Below are 21,799 nucleotides of genomic sequence, written 5' to 3'. Positions count from 1 at the left end.
GGTGCGGATTTTGGGCTGGAGGCATCATCGGACCATTCTTCTTTGAAAATGCGGCTGCTCAGGCAATAACAGTTAATGGTGCTCACTATCGTGACATGATAATCCACGTACCCAATATGCTATTCCATACATAACCCTATACTGTATACTTTATGAATCAATAAAAAATTTACAATTTTTAATTATAAACCTGTGTTTTCTATCAAAATTACTTCTTGCGTGCATTTTGGGACACCCTTTACAAGAATTGAAGACAGCCTCTGTCTACCTCAACGACCAGTTGAAAATAATCTGCCGTAACTGATCAATAAAACACTATTCATGGAACATGAACAAACACACATGGTCAACCTGAATCCTTGCTCTACAAAACCCGATTTCGCCTGTAGACTGATCCAGCTCCCAAAGTGAGATACATTTCTGCCATTACCACATGTGTAGATGCAACTTTAAAATGGTTATTTGGGCATGAAGGGAAGGTTGAATCAAGGAATCCTGAAGGAAGCAAGAGGACCCATCTCCTTGTCCACACAGCTCTAGGTGCTCTCCACTGTCTCCCTCCACTCACCCCCAACAGGGAGCTGCTGATCACAGCGCCCCCAGTGGCCTGGGAGGAGCAAGGCACAGCTCCTTTCCTTGAATGTGCCCTGCTGGGAGCAGGGCAAGCCGCTGGCTGACCCCTTTCCAAGGGGCTCTGGTTCTTGGCCACTAGGGGCCACCTCTTCCTTTGAGGCTCTTGTGGAAGTGGGTGTCCTCTGACAAGGCTAACATCCCTTTCTCATTCTGGGTTCCTGACCCAATTGCACAGCTAATTTTGGTAAAGGTTTTTTTAAAAAAAATAATATGCTTCTGTCATATGTAAGATCAGAATGTGTCTTGCTACTGATAGAGTGACTTTCAAAAAGGACAGTACGGTGGCCTCCTCACCTGGTCTTTCATTTCGGCATAGACTTTCTCCGAGTTCAGTTCCACCTGCCGCTTAAACTCCTCCAGGGCAGCGTCTGCCTGCTGGGCCTGCAACCTCTGAACCTCAGTCACACGAGCCAGCTGCTCCTCTTTCTCCCTGGAAAAGTTCAGAGAAGCTTCAGAGTCCAAATATGAAAGAACCAGGCTTGAAAGAACACTATTTAACCTTCTCTAAAACAAAACTCAGATTTCAATTTTTTGATCCAAATTCTATAAAACTTCTCTTTGATAAGTTGACAATAACATTACTTGTCTCAGGGAAGAAAAGGGTATAGACACATAATATGTGTTCTGATCAAAGCACAACTACTTTCAAAGATTTCCCTAAAAACAAAACTGATTGAAACCAGGCATCTGCACATCAGACTGAGCCCTCCGATGGCCATCGGGAACTTGAATTTGGCCAAGTGCATTTTTACCCTTCTTATATTAATCCACACAAGAAGCAGGAAGCCTTGAGTTTTATTCAGGGTATCCCTGAGATACATGGATTCTTTTGTTTGAATACTCAAATATTTGAATATTAAAAGAGCATAGGAGAAAGCCTAAAGTGGTATAAATTATTTTGGGTACCTCAGCCTAGGCCAGTGATGGCGAACCTTTTGAGCTCGGCGTGTCAGCATTTTGAAAACCCTAACTTAACTCTGGGGCCGTGTCACATATAGAAATTTTTTGATATTTGCAACCATAGTAAAACAAAGACTTATATTTTTGATATTTGTTTTATATATTTAAATGCCATTTAACAAAGAAAAATCAACCAAAAAAATGAGTTAGCATGTCACCTCTGACACGCCTGTCATAGGTTCGCCATCACTGGCCTAGGCCTAGGTTGGCAAATGTGATGGACAGTTGTTACAAATGTTGGATGGACATTTGTTCTGGTGTTATTGACCCAAACAACTGAGAGTGGCTGCTTAGAACACTCTGTCGGAGGATCTGAGACCAGACACAGAGGAAGGGCTGCTGTGGTTGATGCATAAATAACAGCCCACTGCAGGAGACTGGGCTGCAATAGCTACTTCTCTGCCATACTACAGAGACGAGTCCCCTGTCACTCTTACATTCTGGGGGTTCTCCTGAAAACACCTGGAAAGACTATTTCATGATTGGGATTACAATTTTTCAAAGGTCTACTTTTGCTTGCTCAGTCTGTCTATAAATGGAAAAGAAAGTATATTGGACAATAGTTTATAAAAATACATGACTTACAGCTGAAATATCAGCTTTGTTCTATGAATATTGAAAGTCAGTTGTATTACACCATTTTGTCCAATAATTCACAAGAGCTATTTAAACACTTTCAATTTAATAGGACCAATATTTTCTTTATGTCATCTCATTCTTACCTACTAAGTTTAGTTCATTTACTTTATAACTAACTTATGGCCACATAAGTCAAAGTCATACACTGTAATTATAATCAGGTACCTATTATTGACCATATTAAAAATATATATTTTAAAAATAGTTTTGAAATAAAACCTTGTACAATAAAGCATGTTGCTTTTAATTAATAACTTCTATCCTGATTTACAAATAGAAAATATTATTTTATATTAAATAGCAAGTAAAAGGAAATGTGTGAAATCTCCCAACTAATTTTAGCTCCACTACACAGTCTGGAGCTAATTTAGTAGTAAAACTAAAAAGCAAAGAAGGCCTCATTCAATGTAAATCAATGCTCTTGTCCAGTGAAACCATGGCAAACACAGAGCTCTGCTATTATTTAGGAATTTTTGTCTTAATATAAATAAAATATCTGTCTTAATTTAAACAGATTATATTCATTTTAATTTTAATGAGGGATCCATTTTCATCTCTATCAAAGTCACAAAATGGAAGACTTTCAGCATTTGAAAAAGAAAATCTGCTCCTTACTAACATGAGCACAGTATTCCTTTTTATGATTCCAAGTAGTGTCCTGTTAGAAGCAAAAAAAAAAAAAGTGACTTTGAAGATTAGTTTTTCAGTGGGACTTGTGGGGCTGAGTATAAATCCATCACTCAAATGCCTTAATGCTGGGCCTCCATGAAGATAAAAAGGTGAAAAGAAGATTTGCTTTTTAGTTCTGATTTATTTATAAAATGCAGTAAATTTTTCTCATCTGGATATATAAAGCACAAAGAAAAAAGAAGCTGAATTCTTATATAACCATGAGCCAGCTCAGATTAAAGGATGCTCTGAAGCACATGATTATTCCAAAAAGGCAGTAAAATGCAGGAGACTAATGGAGTACCATTTAGTATTTCTTGAGCTTTACAAGCTAACATTTATATGTGCAGGCCAACCTTAATTTGAAAATCCTCCCTTTGCACATTTGTGTACCAGCACTTTTGATAATGATGGCAGGGATCCAGCATGCATTTATAAGGCTTCACATTACAGTATACTGCATTTGCTGCCAGCTTGGCATCTCCACTGGAAACTCCAAGAGAAACAAAACAAAATAAAAAACTTCAAACAAGTTTGAAAAGCAACTAGAAGAGTCTCCATTCCCTTTCCAGCTGAGCTGGTAAACAAGACTTCCAAACAGTTATATCATCTATGTTCATGGCTTCTATTGGGCCTTAAACTGGTTAGAGTGAGTTAGTAAAAAAACACTAAGATAGAACTATCACTTAAAATGCACTAAAAATAATACCTTTCATTAAGCATGATAAATGGCTTCTTATTCACATGGTTGCTAAGACTAGTGGTCTCTGCTAAATTTCTGTTTAAAAATGGTAACCACTATGGGTATCTAAACATTTGAAACATTAAGAGTCAAAAAGGATGCCCAGCCAGCATAACTCAGTGGTTGAGTGGCAATCTATGAACCAGGAGATTACGGTTCGATTCCTGGTCAGGTCACATGCCCAGGTTGCAGGCTCGATCCCCAGTGTGGAATGTGCAGGAAGCAACCGATCAATGATTCTCTCTCGTAATGGATGTTTCTCTCTCTCTCTCTCTCTCGCTTTCTCTTCCTCTCTGAAATTAATAAAAATATATTTCTTAAAAAGAGTCAGGAAGGAATACCTGGTAAATAGAAATTAGTATGGGTCTTAATATTGGAAAAATGACAATGCTCCTCAAATTGAATGCAAGGGACCCAGACTGGGTGAAATAATCTTAAAAAAGAAGAACTTATTACAAAGCTAGAGTAATAAAAACAGTGTGCTACAGGCCTAAGGATAGACCTATAAATCAATGAAATAGGATTCAGATTCCAGGAGTGAACCCTATCATCGAGCATCAGTAGCTTTTCAGCAAGGGTGCCAAGACAGCCCACTGGGGAAAGAATAGTCCTTACAGCAAATAGTGCTAAGACAACTAGATATCCACATGCAAAAGAATAAAGTTGTATTCCTTCCTTACAACATATACAAAAATTAACTCCAGATGGGCCGCAGACCTATAAGAGCTAAAAATATAAAACTCTTAGAAGAAAACACTGAGCTACACTGTCTTCTTAGATATAGCACCAAAAGCAGAAACAAGAAATTAAAATGTAGATAAAGACACTTCGGCAAATTAAAAAATTCTTGTCCTGCTAAGGATATTATCAGCAAGTGAAAAGAAAATCCATAGAATGTGAAAAAATATTTGCAAATCATATTTCTGAAAAGAGACTTGTATCAAGAATAAGGTACTTTTACAAACCAATAATAAAAATATAACAATTTAAAAATAGGTGAAGAATCTGAATAGACATTTCTCCACAGAAGATATACAATCGGCCAAAAAGCACATGAAAGGACACTCAAGAAAATACATATTAAAACCACAATGAGATACCATTATACAACTTAGCTTGGCTATAATCAAAAGACAGATAATAACAAATATTGTTTGTTTTGCTTTCATCGGGGTAATATAAACCAAAACCACCGTAAGATATCATCTCAAACCTATTAGAATGGCTGTCATCAAAAAGACAAGATAACAAGTGTTGGTGAAGATGTGAAGAAAAGGGAACCCTTGTGCACCATCGGTGAGAATGTAAATTGATACAGCCACTATGTAAAACAGTATGAAGGTCCCTCAAAGAATTAAAAATAGAACTATGGTATGTTCCAGTAATTCTTCTTCTGGATATATATCTGAAGATAATGAAATCACTATCTTGAAAAGATATCTGCACCACCCCCATGTTCACTGCAGCATTATTTACAATAGCTAAAACATTAAAACAACTTAAGTGTTCATCAACAAATGAGTAGATAAAGAAAAATACACTAACACACACACAATGGAATATTATTCAGCAATAAAGAAGGAAATACTACCAGTTGCAACAACATGGATAAACCGTATTTTACTTATACTAAGTAAAATAACTCTGGCAGCAAAAGACAAATACAGTATGATCTCACTTATTTATGGAATCTAAAAAACCCAAACTCAGAAACAGAAAACAGATTGGTGGTTGCGAGGAGGTCCATAAACCCTTTGAAGTCAACTGGATCTGAATCATTCAGAAGATCCTGGCACCGCCCTCCTAGTCACTTAGCGTGTTCCAGTTGCTGAGACAGGGTCCTGGCAGCAACGCCTGAGAGCCACTTGGTCAGATACTGCAGAAAACTGAGACACATGAAGAAATGTTTCTTATTCTGGGGAAACTACAGTCTGATCGAGGCGAAAGATAAAAATGCAAGGGAAAAAATCAAAGAGTAATGTAATATTATATATTTTGTGACAAATTCTAAGTGTTATAGGAATCAATAAATGGAAAGAGGCCATGAGAGTCCGTACAAGAAAACCAGACTCAGAAGATAGAAGATTTGTCTGTAAAGTATAAATAAAGCAACATGGCTAAAGTTTTAAACAGTTTAAAGTTTTCCATAATCATTTTGTGCTAAACTAACTTAGCCTAAAATATGGGTTTATAAATAAATTAGAAGAACTCTACCTCAGCAAATGGAAAAGCAATTGACATTTTTATAAAATAAGAAAACCTTGAGAGAATTATCCTTAAAGATAAAACAGCTACAGTGTATAGTAAAGAAACATTCTTTTAAAATCTTTAAACTTCAAAATAACCCCCAAATCTAATGTTTCCTTTTAGGTTTCCTACATTTAAGAAAGTACTGATCAAATGTTCCATACATAAATTATACATCATACACACAAAGCTACATACATACCCCCCAATACATCTTATTTTCCATCTTATTTAGCATATCAATAAATAATAAGGAAATATATGTTCATCCCATAAAATGACAAAGCCTAAATATTTTGAAATGGGTGCAGGACCACTTCTTGTTACTAGGGAGAAAAGGCAGTGGTGAAGTCATTCAGGCAGAATAAGTAAGCAACCAAAGCCAGATCAAAGGAATAAAGAAAAAAAGCTGAAATGTGAAGCTGAAATATTTATTTCCTTCAAAAGACCATCCGTGCCTTGTCCCTGGACAGTTCAATATTTCAAAGTGGCCAGAAAATATTCTCGCTTACATTCATTACTATGTACAGTAGATCAAATTACAAATAGGACAATTTTATTTACCAATATTTATCAATGAGAGCTTTTTGTTTATCATAAATGATTCCTAAATTATGTTAAATATATTTTAAAGTCACAATAGGTATTTTCTAGCACTTTTAGTGACCGACAGCTGCTACAAACTGTAACATTTATAAGTGTAACCATAATGTTTAAATGTCTATGCAAATAAAGTAGAGTGAACATTTTCTGAGGGCTTACTATGCTCATCACAGTTTAAGTGGTTCATATATTATTTTACTTCATTTTTATAACTATAAAAAGATATTCACTTTTTTCACCAATGAAAAGAATGAAGCTTAGAAGAATTAAGTGATTTGCCCAAGTTTACACAGTAAATGGCAGAGAAAAAAATTAAACCAGTCTATCTGACTTCAAAATCTAAAGCTTCACTACATCATGCTATTTCTTTACATATATATATATATATACACACACACACACACACAAATGATCTACCACGTTCAAAGGCTGTTAAATCGCATTGTTTACCCATTATCTTCAGAAAAAAATCACTTCTACTGTCATGGTAAACAACCTGCTTCCCTATTTATAATGGTCTGGCCCTCTAGCAACTTCAGCACAAAATTATAGCTACTTTGCCTACAAACCTCAGGTGGTCATGATAATCTGGCCACTCGGTGTATGTATAAAGTTTAATAGATCACTATCTGATGTTAATTAATTGAACTTACAACTGGGTTCTTACCATAACATATTCTTACACAACATTAATATTTGCATACCAAACCACTTTTAAAACATTTGAAAGTTTAAATGTTCATCAAGCATTTACTTAATGTCTCTTGTATGCCAGGATCTGTGCTTGGGTCTAGAAATACAAGAATAATCAAGGCATTGTCCCTGCTTCCAATACGGGAAAGAAGACAGATTCTATACTATTTTCAGTGTGATAAAGCTACACAATGATATGAACACAATACACAAGCAAACCAGGGCCAGAAGGAACTCTGTGCCTAGCGTAAAACAGAAAAGCTTCATGAAGGGCATACCATTTTGTAAGATCATCACTCAGAATGTTTAAGTGGTCAAATATATAATACACACATTCATGTTCCATATATATGTTCACCATATATATATGTTATATATTATATATTTGTAAAATATATATTTGATATTTATAAAATATATTTTATTTGCTTCCTTACCATGACACTTTCCATGAAAAAAGCAAATCTCCATCAAGAGGATGATAAATATGGTCAGAGCAAGAAATTTCTAAAGATGGGATTAAAGTTTTCTTTGAGATATAATAAAACATACAATATTTTTACTGATTATAAAAGGCATCACTCTATTGATAACTGCATAAAAGTGCAGTTCCTAGATTTATGTTAGTTTTAACACCCAATCTTTATTTATAAAGATATATCATCCATGTTATACGACCATTTCTTCCCACTTCATAAAGTAGGAAGGCTCCAGTTTTCCAAAGGCTCTAGTGATTATCTTCCAGGTGCTTAATAATAAGTTCAGTCATCTGCTAACTGCTACCTCCTGGTTCATTCATTTACCATTAATGTGTGAAGTACCCATTATGTGCTAGGCACCTTGCTAGATGTTGAGAAAACATCACTAAATTAATCACGCACAGCTCCTGTGCCAAGCGAGCTTTAAGGCCAACAGGGGAGAAAAGTATTGAATTAATACTAATAAGGACAATGAATATTCAATTCAATGAACCAAGAAGAATATAGGGTATTTGTATAATGGGGGAAACCTTACCTAGGAGTTAGGATGTAAGAAAATGATGTTAAAGTTAACTGAAGGATGAGGAGAAGTGGGTAGAAGAAACTATAGGATAAAGGCATTCCAGCATTAACGGTAACAAATGGAGAAACCATGATAGGGAAAGTTGTAGTTAATAAAGGAAGAGAACAGGAGCCAATTAACTACAGAAAAAAGGGTTTGTGATGAGGCTTAGTTTCTCATATTGAAACTCTAGAAAATGGAATTTTTATAGTTTTGTAGAAAAACTATGATGTGTGAGATAAAAAATATAATGGATGGGATTAAAGGCAGATTATACACTGCTCAAGAAAAGATCAGTGAACTTGAAGACAGAGCAATGGAAACTAACCAAAACAAAGCATAGAAAGAAAAATAGGGTGATACAAAAGAAAACAAGTCGTCAGTGACAACCTTCAGCAACCTAATATACAGAGGTGGGCACAGGTAGGTTTACAGTTGTCTGTATGGAAAAAGACATGCAGACTACGATTGTCACAAAAGCTTTATTAACAGAAAAGAATGTCACAATGGCACAGTAAACATACTTTTGCCCACCCATTTGTGTACTTAAGAGTCCATAAAGGAAAAGAGAGAGAGGGATGAGGACATAAAAATATTTTTTAAAATAATGCCCAAAGCATTTCAGATTTGATTAAAATTATAAATCTATATATCCCCAAACTCAAAGAACTCCAAGCACAAGAAAAATAAAGTCTTCTATTTTTTCAGGTTAGTTCTAAATTTGAGAGGGAAAGGTGGTGTTAATTTTTGGCCTCTAATCCCTCTGAAATAAAAAAATATTAATTTTTTTTCAGGTTTTATACAAGTTTATATGAAGAATTTATTTCTACACAATAAATTCTACATGTTCCTAATAAAGCAGTATCACTAACTTTATTTTCATTAATAACCCTCCTTAAAATTCTTAGGGAATCTATAAAAGTATGCCATTCCCATACTAATTCAGACTTTATTAGTAAGAATGTGTGATCATTTTGATAGAGGGGACATTTAAGTTTACCTTTATTTGTTCTAAGATAAATGTCTTTTTAAAAATGTATTATAATAACATTGTATAGGCCACAGTTAATCTGTTTTTAAAAATAAACATAACTACTTAAATAAATTTTTAAAACATTCTCCAACTCCCACGGCCTAAGTAAAAGGACTGTACGCTATAAAGATGCGAGCTCTCCGTGAGTGTTTCTCTCCAGTGGGGCCGGAAGAGACGTAGCTTTTCTACACTCTGGCCGCATTTCTCATAAGATCTCCGCTTCTCGCTGTGCATCTGCGCTGTTCTCCTCTTGGCGTCAGCGTAACTACTCAAAACTTCAGCTGCCCGGCCAACCTTCATCATAGTAACTTTCCATGTTTTCAGCTTCTGCACTGATTGAGTTAGTCCAGGTTTTCCAGTTCCAAATTGCTGGGATCAGGAAGGAGGGCAGTGCAGGATAGGACAGTGGTTGAGAAAAAGGGCTCTGGAGTCAAGCACACATTTCAAATCCACTTCCAGCTGTGTGACCTTCAGCTCTCTGTGCAGTGAAATGAACATGCTGCCTCTGGATCAGGTGTCCACTGACCCAAGGCGTGTGGCCCAGAAGGGGAGGTGGCCCCATGGAGAGAACATGGCAGGTGGTTGTCAGATGCACTTGGGAACTGAGCAATAAGCAATGACATATCTAGTATAAATACCATCTATGAATCATTTGGATCAAGTCATTTTATTTTATTTTTAAAAATATATTTTTACTGATTTCAGAGAGGAAGGGAGGAGAGAGAGAGATAGAAACATCAAAGATGAGAGAGAATCATTGCTCTGCTGCCTCTTGCATGCACCTGGGGATTGAGCCCGCAACCAGGGCATGTGCCCTGACTGGAAATCAAATCATGACCTCCTGGCTCATAGGTTGACACTTAACCACGGAGCCACGCTGGCCGTGCTGGACCAAGTCATTTTAAAAAGGAGAAAAGGAAATCCACTGATTGACACAAAAGGTAGAAGTCAGCATTCTAACAGGAAGGGAGACTGAAAATAGGAATCAGAAGGCCTAGGTTAAATTGCTTCATTTCTTTGAACCCATTTCTCCCTTGAAAATGCAGACAATAAAAAACAACCATGTAAGATTCTTCTGAAGATAAATTAAAGAGAATATATATTGAAATAATTTTGTTAACTATAAGACTTTTTTAAAGTATTGCTATATTTTCTTAGTTTATCAACTCCCCACCAGAATTACATTTATTTCACCACATTTCATTGCCAAAGTAAATTTTAATGGTAGTAAAACTCAAGAAGCTACATATATAAACTACTTCTAAAAATGGGTTTTGCAAACTAAACTTCTGAAAAAAGCATCCAATAAACCTAAAAATCTCATGCTACAAATTCAACCTATTGTGTGAACAGTGTTACAAATGTGTCAATAGAGGTCTCTTAAGCATCATACTATTCTGACACTCATTTAAGCAGAATTTTATGAGGACAGAGCTACAAAGAAAAACTCTAAAAGACTAGAAATTTCCTTTTCAACTTGAAGCACGGTCACCACATACTTCTGTCCTCTCCTCAAGCTTTCCATCACGCTCTCCGAGGGAGGGTTATGTCAGCGTGCTTGCTGGGGCTAAGGAATGCTTACAATAAACTGGAAACTTTGACTACCCTCCACCTAAAATGGTTTCAGATGCTCAAGCAGACTGCAGAAAGGAGAGCACATGGATCCCCACCACCATTGGTACTTAAGAAAGCTGTTTTTACGAAGAAAACTATAATCATAGTTCTTAGACACTTTCCAAAGTATAGGGATAACTTTTCTCAACATCATACAAATGTTTGTATCAATACAAAACTGAATACTTTTTAACAAAACTTAAAAAAAAACTTTTTAAAGAAAAAAATGTCAATTTTAGCAGTGCCTTCTAGTAATTTATCAATACTTTCCAACGTCAAACATAATGGTACCAGTTGCAAGAAAAGTGAACTATTCTATTCTCATTAATTACTTAGAAAATTATTAAAATGAGACATTTTATATATGTAATAAATATACATTCACATCAGAGCCACAACCTGCAAAATGAATGCTGACATGTTAGGGGTGTGATAAAGCTTTTATGATGGAATGGAACTTTCTCTACTAAACAAGGTGAGTCTCCTTAGTGATAATTTCAAACACTACTACCACTCAGAACTACATGATTAGTCACAACGGAGCTAGCTAAGGAACAATTAACTGCCCAAGTAAAGAACTTGAAATGTTTCTAATTATAATCACATAGCACCCCTTTAAAAAGCAAAAGCCAAATCAAAGAATCAGACATCAAAAGGCCATGAGGTCTTTCAATATAGACCATTTCCAGACCTGGTTTACTCCACATTAAACCTCCTTTGGGGTGTTTTCATTTTTCACTAAGAATAGAGATATATGGTTCAAATTACTGAAAGTTTCTTCAAAGTTCCTTGACATTTCTGTATTACACACATAAAATGAATAAATTTTATATCAATAAAAAAAACTAGAGGATTCAAATTTTTAAAAGTCACCAATTTTTAAATTTCTTTGTTAGATTTCAGGACACCAAAATTCAGGGACTATCATTTGGTGAGGAATAAAAGCAATTCAGTGAGGAAATAAAAGCGCGTTTTCTTAAGAATGGAAATGCTTGACCTTTGCTTATCTATTGTTTATTATCCTCTTCCAGAAAATCAGATCTGCTAGCTTTACTCCTGACCTCATGCTTGGATATTAACATGTTAGCACATTCGTGTCCCTGAAACATTTTAATCCTTCAGGCAGGGAAATTCTCTCTTCTCCACCAGCTCATTTTCTGTCTTTCCTTCAAAACCTAGCTTATTACAGGGAAATATTCAGGAAAGTAAGTCTTCCTCCAATGTCATTTTCATCATATACCACACTGCTACCCATTCATCAACCATACCCCATTCCCAATGGGAAAGGTACATCCCCCTGCCCCACCTCTGGGGGGCTTGGGACCCTCAATCTGGACCCCTAGTCTCCTGTGCTTTTCTGTTCCAGCTGGGCTCATTTTCACGGGTTTCTTCACACACACCCTGCACTCTCCATCACTACATCTAATGTCTGTTCTCTTCCAACTCCCTAGATGACTTGTACTGTATATAGGAATAAATATATCAGGTACATAAGCCACACTGTTCAGCATGTATCTTGGGGACACCATCAGAAGTAAATCTAGGGCAGCAGTTCCCAACCTGTGGGTCGCGACCCCTTTGGGGGTCAAACAACCCTTTGACAGGGGTCGCCTAAGACCATCGGAAAACACATATATAATTACATATTGTTTTTGTGATTAATCACTATGCTTTATGTTCAATTTGTAACAATGAAAATACATCCTGCATATCAGATATTTACATGATGATTCATAACAGTAGCAAAATTACAGTTATGAAGTAGCAACGAAAATAATTTTATGGTTGGGGGTCACCACAACATGAGGAACTGTATTAAAGGGTCGTGGCTTTAGGAAGGTTGAAAACCACTGATCTAGGGGAATCCAAGATGGCGGCTGATAGGATGGGAGAGAGAGGAGAGAGAGAGAGAGAGAGAGAGAACGAACATGTGGGGTGTGTGTGTGTGTGTGTGTGTGTGTGTGTGACAGTTATATTCCACAGGACTTTTGGGGGCTGGCGGACCGTGCTCCCCTAGCCGGGAAGTCTCTGCTACCACTGCAATCTCTCCCAGGGCAGCCGGCTCTGCCGCAGAGGCTGCGCCATCCTGAAGGGGAGAGCTGCTGTGCCTGGGAGCCCAGCCTCACCTCTAACCGGGGAGCCCTGGGACACCACCCAGGACCTAGAACTTGAATGGCAATGACAAATAATAAACTTTTAAAATAACTCAACTATAATATAATTTACTTATTTATGGTTACATTTAATCCTACTTTGATATAATTAATCTAATTCTAGTAATATAAAATCTAAAATGATTTCATACATGTCAAATAATTTCTTCTTGCTCCCAACTCTATTTAGATTGTTAGATAGAGGCCCGGTGAATGAAATGCCCTCTCACAGTGTGGGAACTCCACCATCCATCTCCCCAAAGAGATAGGCCCCGCCCACCCATCCAGGGCTCCTGGATGGATTGCCCCAAAGAGGTAGGCCGGAGCCAGGGGTCCCGCCCCCAGTGTCGCCACCAAGACGCTGGGACCTGCCTCCGCATCGTGCGGGACCCCCCCACCCCCCATCACCGTGTGGAGCCACGTGACCCACCTCCGTGCTGCGCACACAGCATCAAGTCCCCGCCCACCAATGTGCATCCGATGTGCACGCAACCTCCTGGTGATGGATTGTTATGGCGTGAGAGCATCACGGCATGAGGGCATGACAACCACATAGGCTTGTATTAGTATAGATATGAATATCTGACATATTTTGATGGAACGATACATTATAAATTGTATCTGTTCTTAATTTTAGTGATAATAATAATAGGAAAAATATACTAAAAATTTATAAACTCAACTAATTAGTCTGTAAATGCATATATTCTCAGTTAAAACCAACACCACATATCCTTTAATAAATATTATAAGTTACAGGCTACTTTTGTACTGTAGTGTAACAAGTTTTATAATTACTCTTACAAAAAAAACTTTTTAAAAGTACAAATCTGTTTTCTAGACAGAATAAAATTTCTTATTTCTTATCAAGGTGACCCTATAAGGTATTTTTATTCACTTACTAAGAATAGAATCTTTAGATTAACTACAAGTTTGCAGGTTTCCTTTAGCTTCTCTCTAGATAGCTCCTTCATTCACATCTTTTTCCATTTTAAAGTAAATGTCACTAGTAATTCCTTGAGATATTTTCACCAACCTTACAAACAAAATGACCAAGCTCCTCATTTTGGCTCTATACAAGACTAAATTTAGAATTTCAGCTGTACTTTAAAATCTCTACACAAGATTGACTTAACCTAGCTTTCCCTTTCTACCAAATTCAAAATTCATGCCTCTGGGTAAACTGGAAGGTTACTGCTCTGACTGCAACCTCATCCACATGTCTGTAGTACTCGATGGTCCATAAAAAAAAAACCTAATCAAAATGTAGTCCACACCTTTGAATTATCACAATATTGCTTAGCATTCCATTTACGTCTTCTTTTAAGATTAGTTTCTAGCAAATAAAAGTACAAAAACACTGTCGTTATAACTTTGCAGTTTTATTATCTTTCCTCTAAGGCCTTCGCATTTGAAGATTAATCCCTGCTCTGACTGATATAAATGTTGATTTATAACAGCAAACAAGCAACCAAAGATAAATGAAGGAAATTTAAAAGAACCATATAGGAAAGCTTTTAACACTCATGTTTAAAAATATAACTTCTTTAAAAATATAACTTTCGGGGTAAATAATCTGCTTTCCACTGTAGCGGGAGATTAAAATACTATGTATATTGAGCAAGAAAAAAACTTTTTCAAAAGCTTATGTCAGTTTGTTGGAAAAATAATACTACAAAACTATTACATGAATTTCCTCATTTTAAAGAAAACTATAGATAAAGACAGACAAAAGAAGAGGTGCTGCTAATTTTTGTATAAATAAATAATTTTATACAATGATTTCAACAAACCAGATGGTGAACAATCACTGAGTATGACTACCATTGAAAGTTGGCTTCAGAACAGGTCAAATAAAAATATAATTCAAGAACAGTCTGAATTACTTAGAAAACATTAAGAACTTGTTTCTGAAAATTCTATGGGTAGCCCAGTCGGCATGGCTTAGTGGTTGTGTGAACTAGGAGGTCACAGTTCAATTCCCAGTCAGGGCATATGCCTGGGTTGTGGGCTCGATCCCCAATGTGGGGCATGCAGGAGAGAGTCAATTAATGATTTTCTCTCATCATTGATGTTTCTGTCTCTCTCTTCTTCTTTGAAATCAATAAAAATATATTTTAAAAATTCCATGTGCAAGTGAAACTGCATTTATTGAAGCAATGGTATATGAAAATATGATTACACATTTCCAAATAATAAAAAAAGAGCTGCCAATAACAGAAATTTTTATTGGAGGGAGCAATATAAAAAAGAAAACCAGGATATGTAAAAAGAAGCCCTTGCCCTAACCGGTTTGGCTCAGTGGATAGAGCGTTGGCCTGCGGACTGAAGGGTCCCAGGTTCAATTCTGGTCAGGGGCATATACCTTGGTTGTTGGCACATCCACAGTAAGGGGTGTGCAGGAGGCAGCTGATCGATGTTTCTCTCTCATCGATGTTTCTAACTCTCTATCCCTTTCCCCTCACCCTTCCTCTCTGTAAAAAGTCAATAAAATATATTTTTTAAAAAAGAAGCCCTTAATAAATTTTCATACTTTTTCTTTACTTGCAATACTTTCTCAACTGGTTTATGATTATCCATTCACCAATCAGCAGGTCCACAAATCAGATCAGTTATGTCTCAGATCCCCCTACATAAATAAAGTTGATGTAATGGTAATGATTGTGTTCTCAGAACTAGAGGTTCAAAACTACACCTGGGTGAAGTAAAAGTGAGGAAAGGCCTCCAGTAACTTCTTCTCTTTAGTCCCAAACCAACTTGAATTACCATTCACTTCAATTGGTTCTTTGATAATGCCACTGAATAGCCTAAAGGTCTAGCCTTCCCTCATATGTGTCATACTTGGCACAACATAAACATTGGATGCAGATATATATCTGACAGATATGTGTATGTGTGTTTACAAAAGAAACATAGTAAGACTGTCCATAGCAATACTATCACTATATATAAAAGCCTAAGTGACCGTTCAACCGTTTGACCGGTAGCTATGATGCACACTGACCACCAGGGGGCAAATGCTTAATGCACAGGTATGGAAACATGTAACAGACTGATGAATCTCAGAGGGAAGGGGGAAGTGGGGAGGGCGGGAAGAGATTAACCAAGATCATATATGCATACTAGAGGCCTGGTGCATGGATTCGTGAACTGGTGGGGTCCTCAGCCAGGCCTGTGGGGATCGGGCTGAAACCAGCAGTCCAACATCCCCTGAGGGGTCCCGGATTGCGAGAGGGTGCAGGCCAGGTGAGGGACCCCACCGGTGCACAAATCCGTGCACCAGGCCTCTAGTTAATAATAACCCAAAACTAGAAACTGCCAAAATGGATAGTGGCAGCAGAGTGGATAAATACACTGTGGTATGTTCACTTTAAAATGCTATTCAATAAGTGAGAATTAATAAACTACAATGTTATGTAACAATATATCTCATAAACCTAAATGCTGAGCAAAAGAGGCTCATTTCTCTCTTGCCCCATCCAGAGAACTAGATCCTGATTTGCATAATGAGGGTAACGAAAGAGGCTGTGAGAAAGGTAGGAAGGATTCTCAGGAGGGTACAGCAGGGACACGGATCCTACTAACTGCACCATGGGCTCCATCAAGAAGTCCACCCACAAGCTGCTGGGAATGCCCTACCCACAGATCCCCACAACGGGCCACAGCCACCCCAGCACTCTGCATCTTATCCACATATACCCCCAACCTGTGGCGGGCTCCCTCTGCATGCTCCCAATGGTGGCAGCCAGAGTGAGCTCTAGCAGATGGCCAGGGAGAACCCACAGAAAGCTGGCCCAAATCTGAGGGCCAGGGAGAAACCACAAACTTGAGCTTTCACACCACTTTTGTTAAAACAAAGTAGAGGCTGTCACCACTTGACCTGATATGTTGCAGGATCAAGAAACGGCATATGAGCAAAGAATTCTGCCACAAGAGGAAGAAGCTTGGAGCAAGTGTAACCTAGAATGTCTGAGAAAGCCTCAGAGTAACTAGCAGGGCTAAAGGAAGGTATTTCTCTCCTAAAGGCAGTTATTAAAGACCCCTAGGAGGTAAGTGCTGCTCCAAAGGAGAGGATAGCAACTCATAACTTCAAGGAACATGGAAAATCAATATTACATGACACCACCAAAGGATTACAATAATCTAGTAACTATTCTCTGATATCCTCCATTATACAACATGCAAATAAACCCTCGTTGAGTGAAAGAATGATTAAATGAATGAATACCACCGCACTCTAAAACTGATAATTCTTCACGTGTGTGTGTGTGTGTGTGTGTGTGTGTGTGTGTGTGTGTGTCAATGTAAATTTCTATATAATATAGCTATCTTTTAGAAAAGTGGAACTATTTCTGGACTGAGTCTAATTCTATTCTTGTATTCAAAAGCAGCAGCAGCCCCCAAGCCCCATCCCAAGAATATTTTCCTTTGGGAAAATAGCCAGCTTGTGCTGTTTACTTTGAATTTCAGACCACACAATAACTCACTCTGCTTCGGACCAGATTACATCTGCTATCCAGGTGCTGTATTGTGAGGATCATACATTCAGTCAAAATGAAGACATCACTAACATAGGGAATGGGAGAAACAGATCTACAAGGGAATTTTATTAAAAATATAAAATTGCTTTTTTAACTCCAAGTAAAATTTGGTATTTTGGTAAAGACCTTTAAAGCCATAAAGAGTGTTACTTAGCTCAGGAAATGATCATGCTGTATATAGAAAACTATGGAGATTTCAAGGTCCTTTCATAATCTATTAGTGAACATTAAAAGGTACCACACTGTTTTACACAAACTCCCCATATCCCACTGAAAAAAAACCTTCTGAATTCCAGTGGTACTTACTGAAAATAACTCAACCTGTTCTACTAGAATCTCAGTCAACCTAGTACTCTAAGTATTTCAAATGCCTAATCTAGACTCTAACATCTTTAGGAGCAGTCCATGTCTTGAGATATATCTTCTTAGCCTTCTCTTTCTTTTAGTATAATACTACAATATATAGACACTGTCAGTACTAAACAAATATGTATTTGTTCATTTACTGCTATTAAAAGTTGTTAATCAACATTTTAAGGAGGAAAAAATAAATTAATGAGGAATAAAGGAAGGCCATCCCATCTATAAAGAAAGCAAGAATGCCCTAGTTTTGTCATTATTCAAACTTGATGGTTGACTTAATGTTTAATGAATATTATGGTTCTCTTCTGATTTTATCTAATTCACACGTGGTGATGTGAACAAATAAGCAATGCGTCCTTGTGTTGATAAAAAATTGATAGCCTATGATGCCATGATACACAAATTATTTTAAATGTTCTATTAGGAACTCAGCCAATACATTTTAACAAAAACTGAGGGGGAAGGAATGGCTATGCAATCTTCCCAGAAAGAATCTGATACTAAGTTTGTTTGATCCTGGGTGTTCTTTTTGGCCTTTCTGTATGTGATTCCTGCTTGTAGGTTTTTGGAAGCAAGAAAAATGGAGTTAGCTGGTTCTGTGGGAGTTAGCTAGATACACTGAACTTAAGTAAGCTTCCGTTCTTAAATCACTTTCTTGGGTCTATGAACCTGTCTCCCATTCAAGTTCTTATCACTCTGTAGTGTAACTGCCAAAGTTCTCAAATATCTTCCCAACCAGACCGACTACAAGGTCCTCTGGGAAGGGCTATGCATTGCTGCGATGTGGTGGGAACACAACACTTACTGAATCAATGTTTTCCACCTAAAAACTGCAAGATAAAGCCTAGTGATCAGCCGGGCCTAATCACCTTGTGAACCAATGGAGAAGACAAGTGAGACAGAAGGTTTTAATGTGCATGTTTACCTTTTACTGAGCAGGTATCATGAGACAGAGCCTTTCCTGAACAATGCCTGCATAGTTCATCTTCAGATATGACCGGGAGACTACATTACCACATTTCTCCAAAATCTACAGAGGAATTTCCACATGTTCTAAGACCTACGTCTTACTGTTTTTTAAAAATCTGTTTTCACTTAAGAAGAAGAAAGCATATAAAACTACTACATTCTATTTTCTTACATCCCTATCACTAAAAACAGCTGATTTTTACTTTTTTTAAAAAAATTACTGGCTAGCAATAAAATTCTGAAAATAGAGATTCATGATGGAAACTGACTCAAACTAAACCACAACAAGGCTATTATAAAAATATGGTGTTTAGGTGCTAGCTATTTAATTTGGCTCACAATTTAGACTAAGCATATTTTTAAAAAATATATTTTTATTGATTTCATAGAGGAAGGGAGAGAGAGACAGAAACATCAATGATGAAAGATTGAGCTGGCAACTGGGGACTGAGCTGGCAACCCAGGCATATGCCCTTGACCGGAATCGAACCTGGGACCCTTCAGTCTGTAGGCCAACACTCTATCCACTGAGCCAAACCAGGTAGGTCTAAGAGTATTTTTTAAATTAAATATATTACAATTTTACTCACTTCAAAGCTTCCTCAAATTTATAGATTTTCTTTTGAGTATCTTCTTTTTCTTTATCAAGCTCACTCTGCAAGTCGTGAACCTGCCATGACAAGATGTGGCACATGTATCAGAAGACAAGGAAAGCCTGCTCAAATGAGAAGTACAAACAATGACACAGCAATCTTAAGTCCATTTTCATATAAAGTTAAATTTAGCTATTTCAAAATAGAAATTGGACTAACCATAATGATTTAGCATATAATTATTTTAATACTCTATTTTCAACACCATTTTTCTATCAAAGTTAATAACTGTTTGAGTCTCCCTGCATGTGGATTTCCTGTGAAATAGACTGACATGTAAAACACTCCAAAAGGGAGGAATAACTTGAATTTTTTAAACAGTTACATATTAGCCAAAGGAAAGGAATCTCATACGATTCAGGAGAACGCAAGTAAGAATGTGTCTGTATTCCCAAACCCATACAGGTGGTGATGAAACAGTCTTCACAGGTGATGGTGAAACAGTCTTTGCTGCTGGGAACGATTCCTATAACTATTCACTGAGTTTGGGAGGAAGTCCCCACCATGAGTATCTGTTTCCTAGATGTGGCATCCTTTCAGTAGGTGGGTTGGCAGCATGAGTAATAATAACAAATGAAAATTTTGCTTCACAGAAAATTCTTCATATGCAGATGCAGATGTAAACGGATCTAAAAATAGGAGAAGGCAACTCTGGTACAGCTGGAGGGAGCAGGAGGAGTAAATAGCAGCCATGGCTCCACATACATAGCCATTGAGGGTGCAGAGCAGCTGGTAGGAAAGAGAACTCGTCACGTAGAGGGTGCAGATGCCAGCCAGCTACACACCAGCCCAGGTGAGGCTGAATGTGCAACTGCTGGGTAAGGGGATAGGAGAGGGATGACAAGAACAAAACCAACAAAACACACACACACACACACATACACACACACACACACACCCCACACCTTCCCAAACTCACTCTGAATCAGTGCTAGCCAAAAGTCCCTGTAGTTGGCTATTTATAATACTTTGGATGGAGATCTAGTTAACTCAAAAACCCTATATTCTTTGACCCATTTTGGCTTTTCTCCTACTTATTCTTGAAGTGTATCATCTGTTAAGATTTGGTGCTTGACAACTGCAGGGGGCATAACCTTGCTTCTATTATGTCTCCCAGTGTGGTCTCCTCCTCAGAGCTGTGGTTAAAATCCACTTCCCAGGAAATCCCCAGGAGGGTTTGGGGGTTTCTACTGAGGAGGAGTTTTTCTTCACACCCACAGCCTACTTCTCCCTGTCCTCTGAACAATACATTACTACACGGGGAACTAACAAGAAGCCGCTATCAGAGTCTCTGATGAGTCACTGGTACTGTACACGCTGGAACTGTGCCTCCAATGTGCTGGGCTAGGAGGGGTTTCCCCTGTTTTGGCTGCTCAATTGTTTTCTGGGACTCAGAACCCTGTATGAAAGTATAATTGAGACTTACTCCTTTAAGTGAAAGCTTCAAAATATTAATCATTTTTGAGAAAACTGGATCTAAAATTATAAGGTGATTATGAGTACAAGCTCTGAGTCAAACTGCATGGGTTTGTCCCCACACCTTCACAAGTTACTCAACACACTGTGCCTCAGCTGCCTCGTCCGAGAAATGGGGACAACAGGGAGTATATTGACATTGTGAGGAGTTCATGTTACTCCATGTAAAGCTCTTAGAACAACATTGAGAACATAATAAATGCTCAACAACTATAAAAAATTATCACCTTCTTAGATTAAATACTCTATACACAAACATTTTCTTGAAAACTCAAGGTCATTATGATTACCCAAAATCACAGTATGCCCCCATCCAGTGATTCCCTTAGATGGACTGTCTGTCCTTTCAGAAAATGGCCCCTGAATTGCTAAGAATCTGAGTTCTTGCAAGTGCTTTTTATCCTTCACAATTCACTCTTAATCTCTGTCAGTGTACAGCGGCCACTTCCTGATGTGTGGTCAGTGCCCTAACGCAAGCACCTTGATCTAATCCAGCCGTGGGCAAACTACGGCCCGCAGGCCGGATCCGGCCCGTTTGAAATGAATAAAACTAAAAAAAAAAAAAAGACCGTACCCTTTTATGTAATGATGTTTACTTTGAATTTATATTAGTTCACACAAACACTCCATCCATGTTTTGTTCCGGCCCTCCGGTCCAGTTTAAGAACCCACTGTGGCCCTCGAGTCAAAAAGTTTGCCCACCCCTGATTCTAATCTATACTTCTATTAGTACCGCTTCTATGGCAGGAATGGACCTATCTGAACGGAAG

The 21,799-nt window shown here is 37.6% G+C and overlaps 1 protein-coding gene across 3 annotated transcripts in view; it reads right to left on the bottom strand.

Moving 5' to 3' along the window:
- CEP112 (centrosomal protein 112kDa) overlaps positions 1 to 21,799 on the bottom strand; it is a 323,660-nt gene that overhangs the window by 228,759 nt on the left and 73,102 nt on the right. For all 3 annotated transcript variants that reach the window (XM_005858692.2, XM_005858691.2, XM_014532494.1), the window contains 2 exons: positions 19,491 to 19,570; positions 928 to 1,063 (listed from right to left, as the gene is read on the bottom strand). In XM_005858692.2, the coding sequence (XP_005858754.2) occupies positions 928 to 1,063; positions 19,491 to 19,570 (216 nt within the window). The remainder of the gene's footprint in view (positions 1 to 927; positions 1,064 to 19,490; positions 19,571 to 21,799) is intronic.

Source organism: Myotis brandtii, unplaced genomic scaffold (genome assembly GCF_000412655.1).
Source record: "Myotis brandtii unplaced genomic scaffold, ASM41265v1 scaffold120, whole genome shotgun sequence".
Lineage (NCBI taxonomy): Eukaryota > Metazoa > Chordata > Mammalia > Chiroptera > Vespertilionidae > Myotis > Myotis brandtii.
Note: the sequence above shows the minus strand (reverse complement) of the source record. Positions and strands in the feature narration are given on the sequence as shown.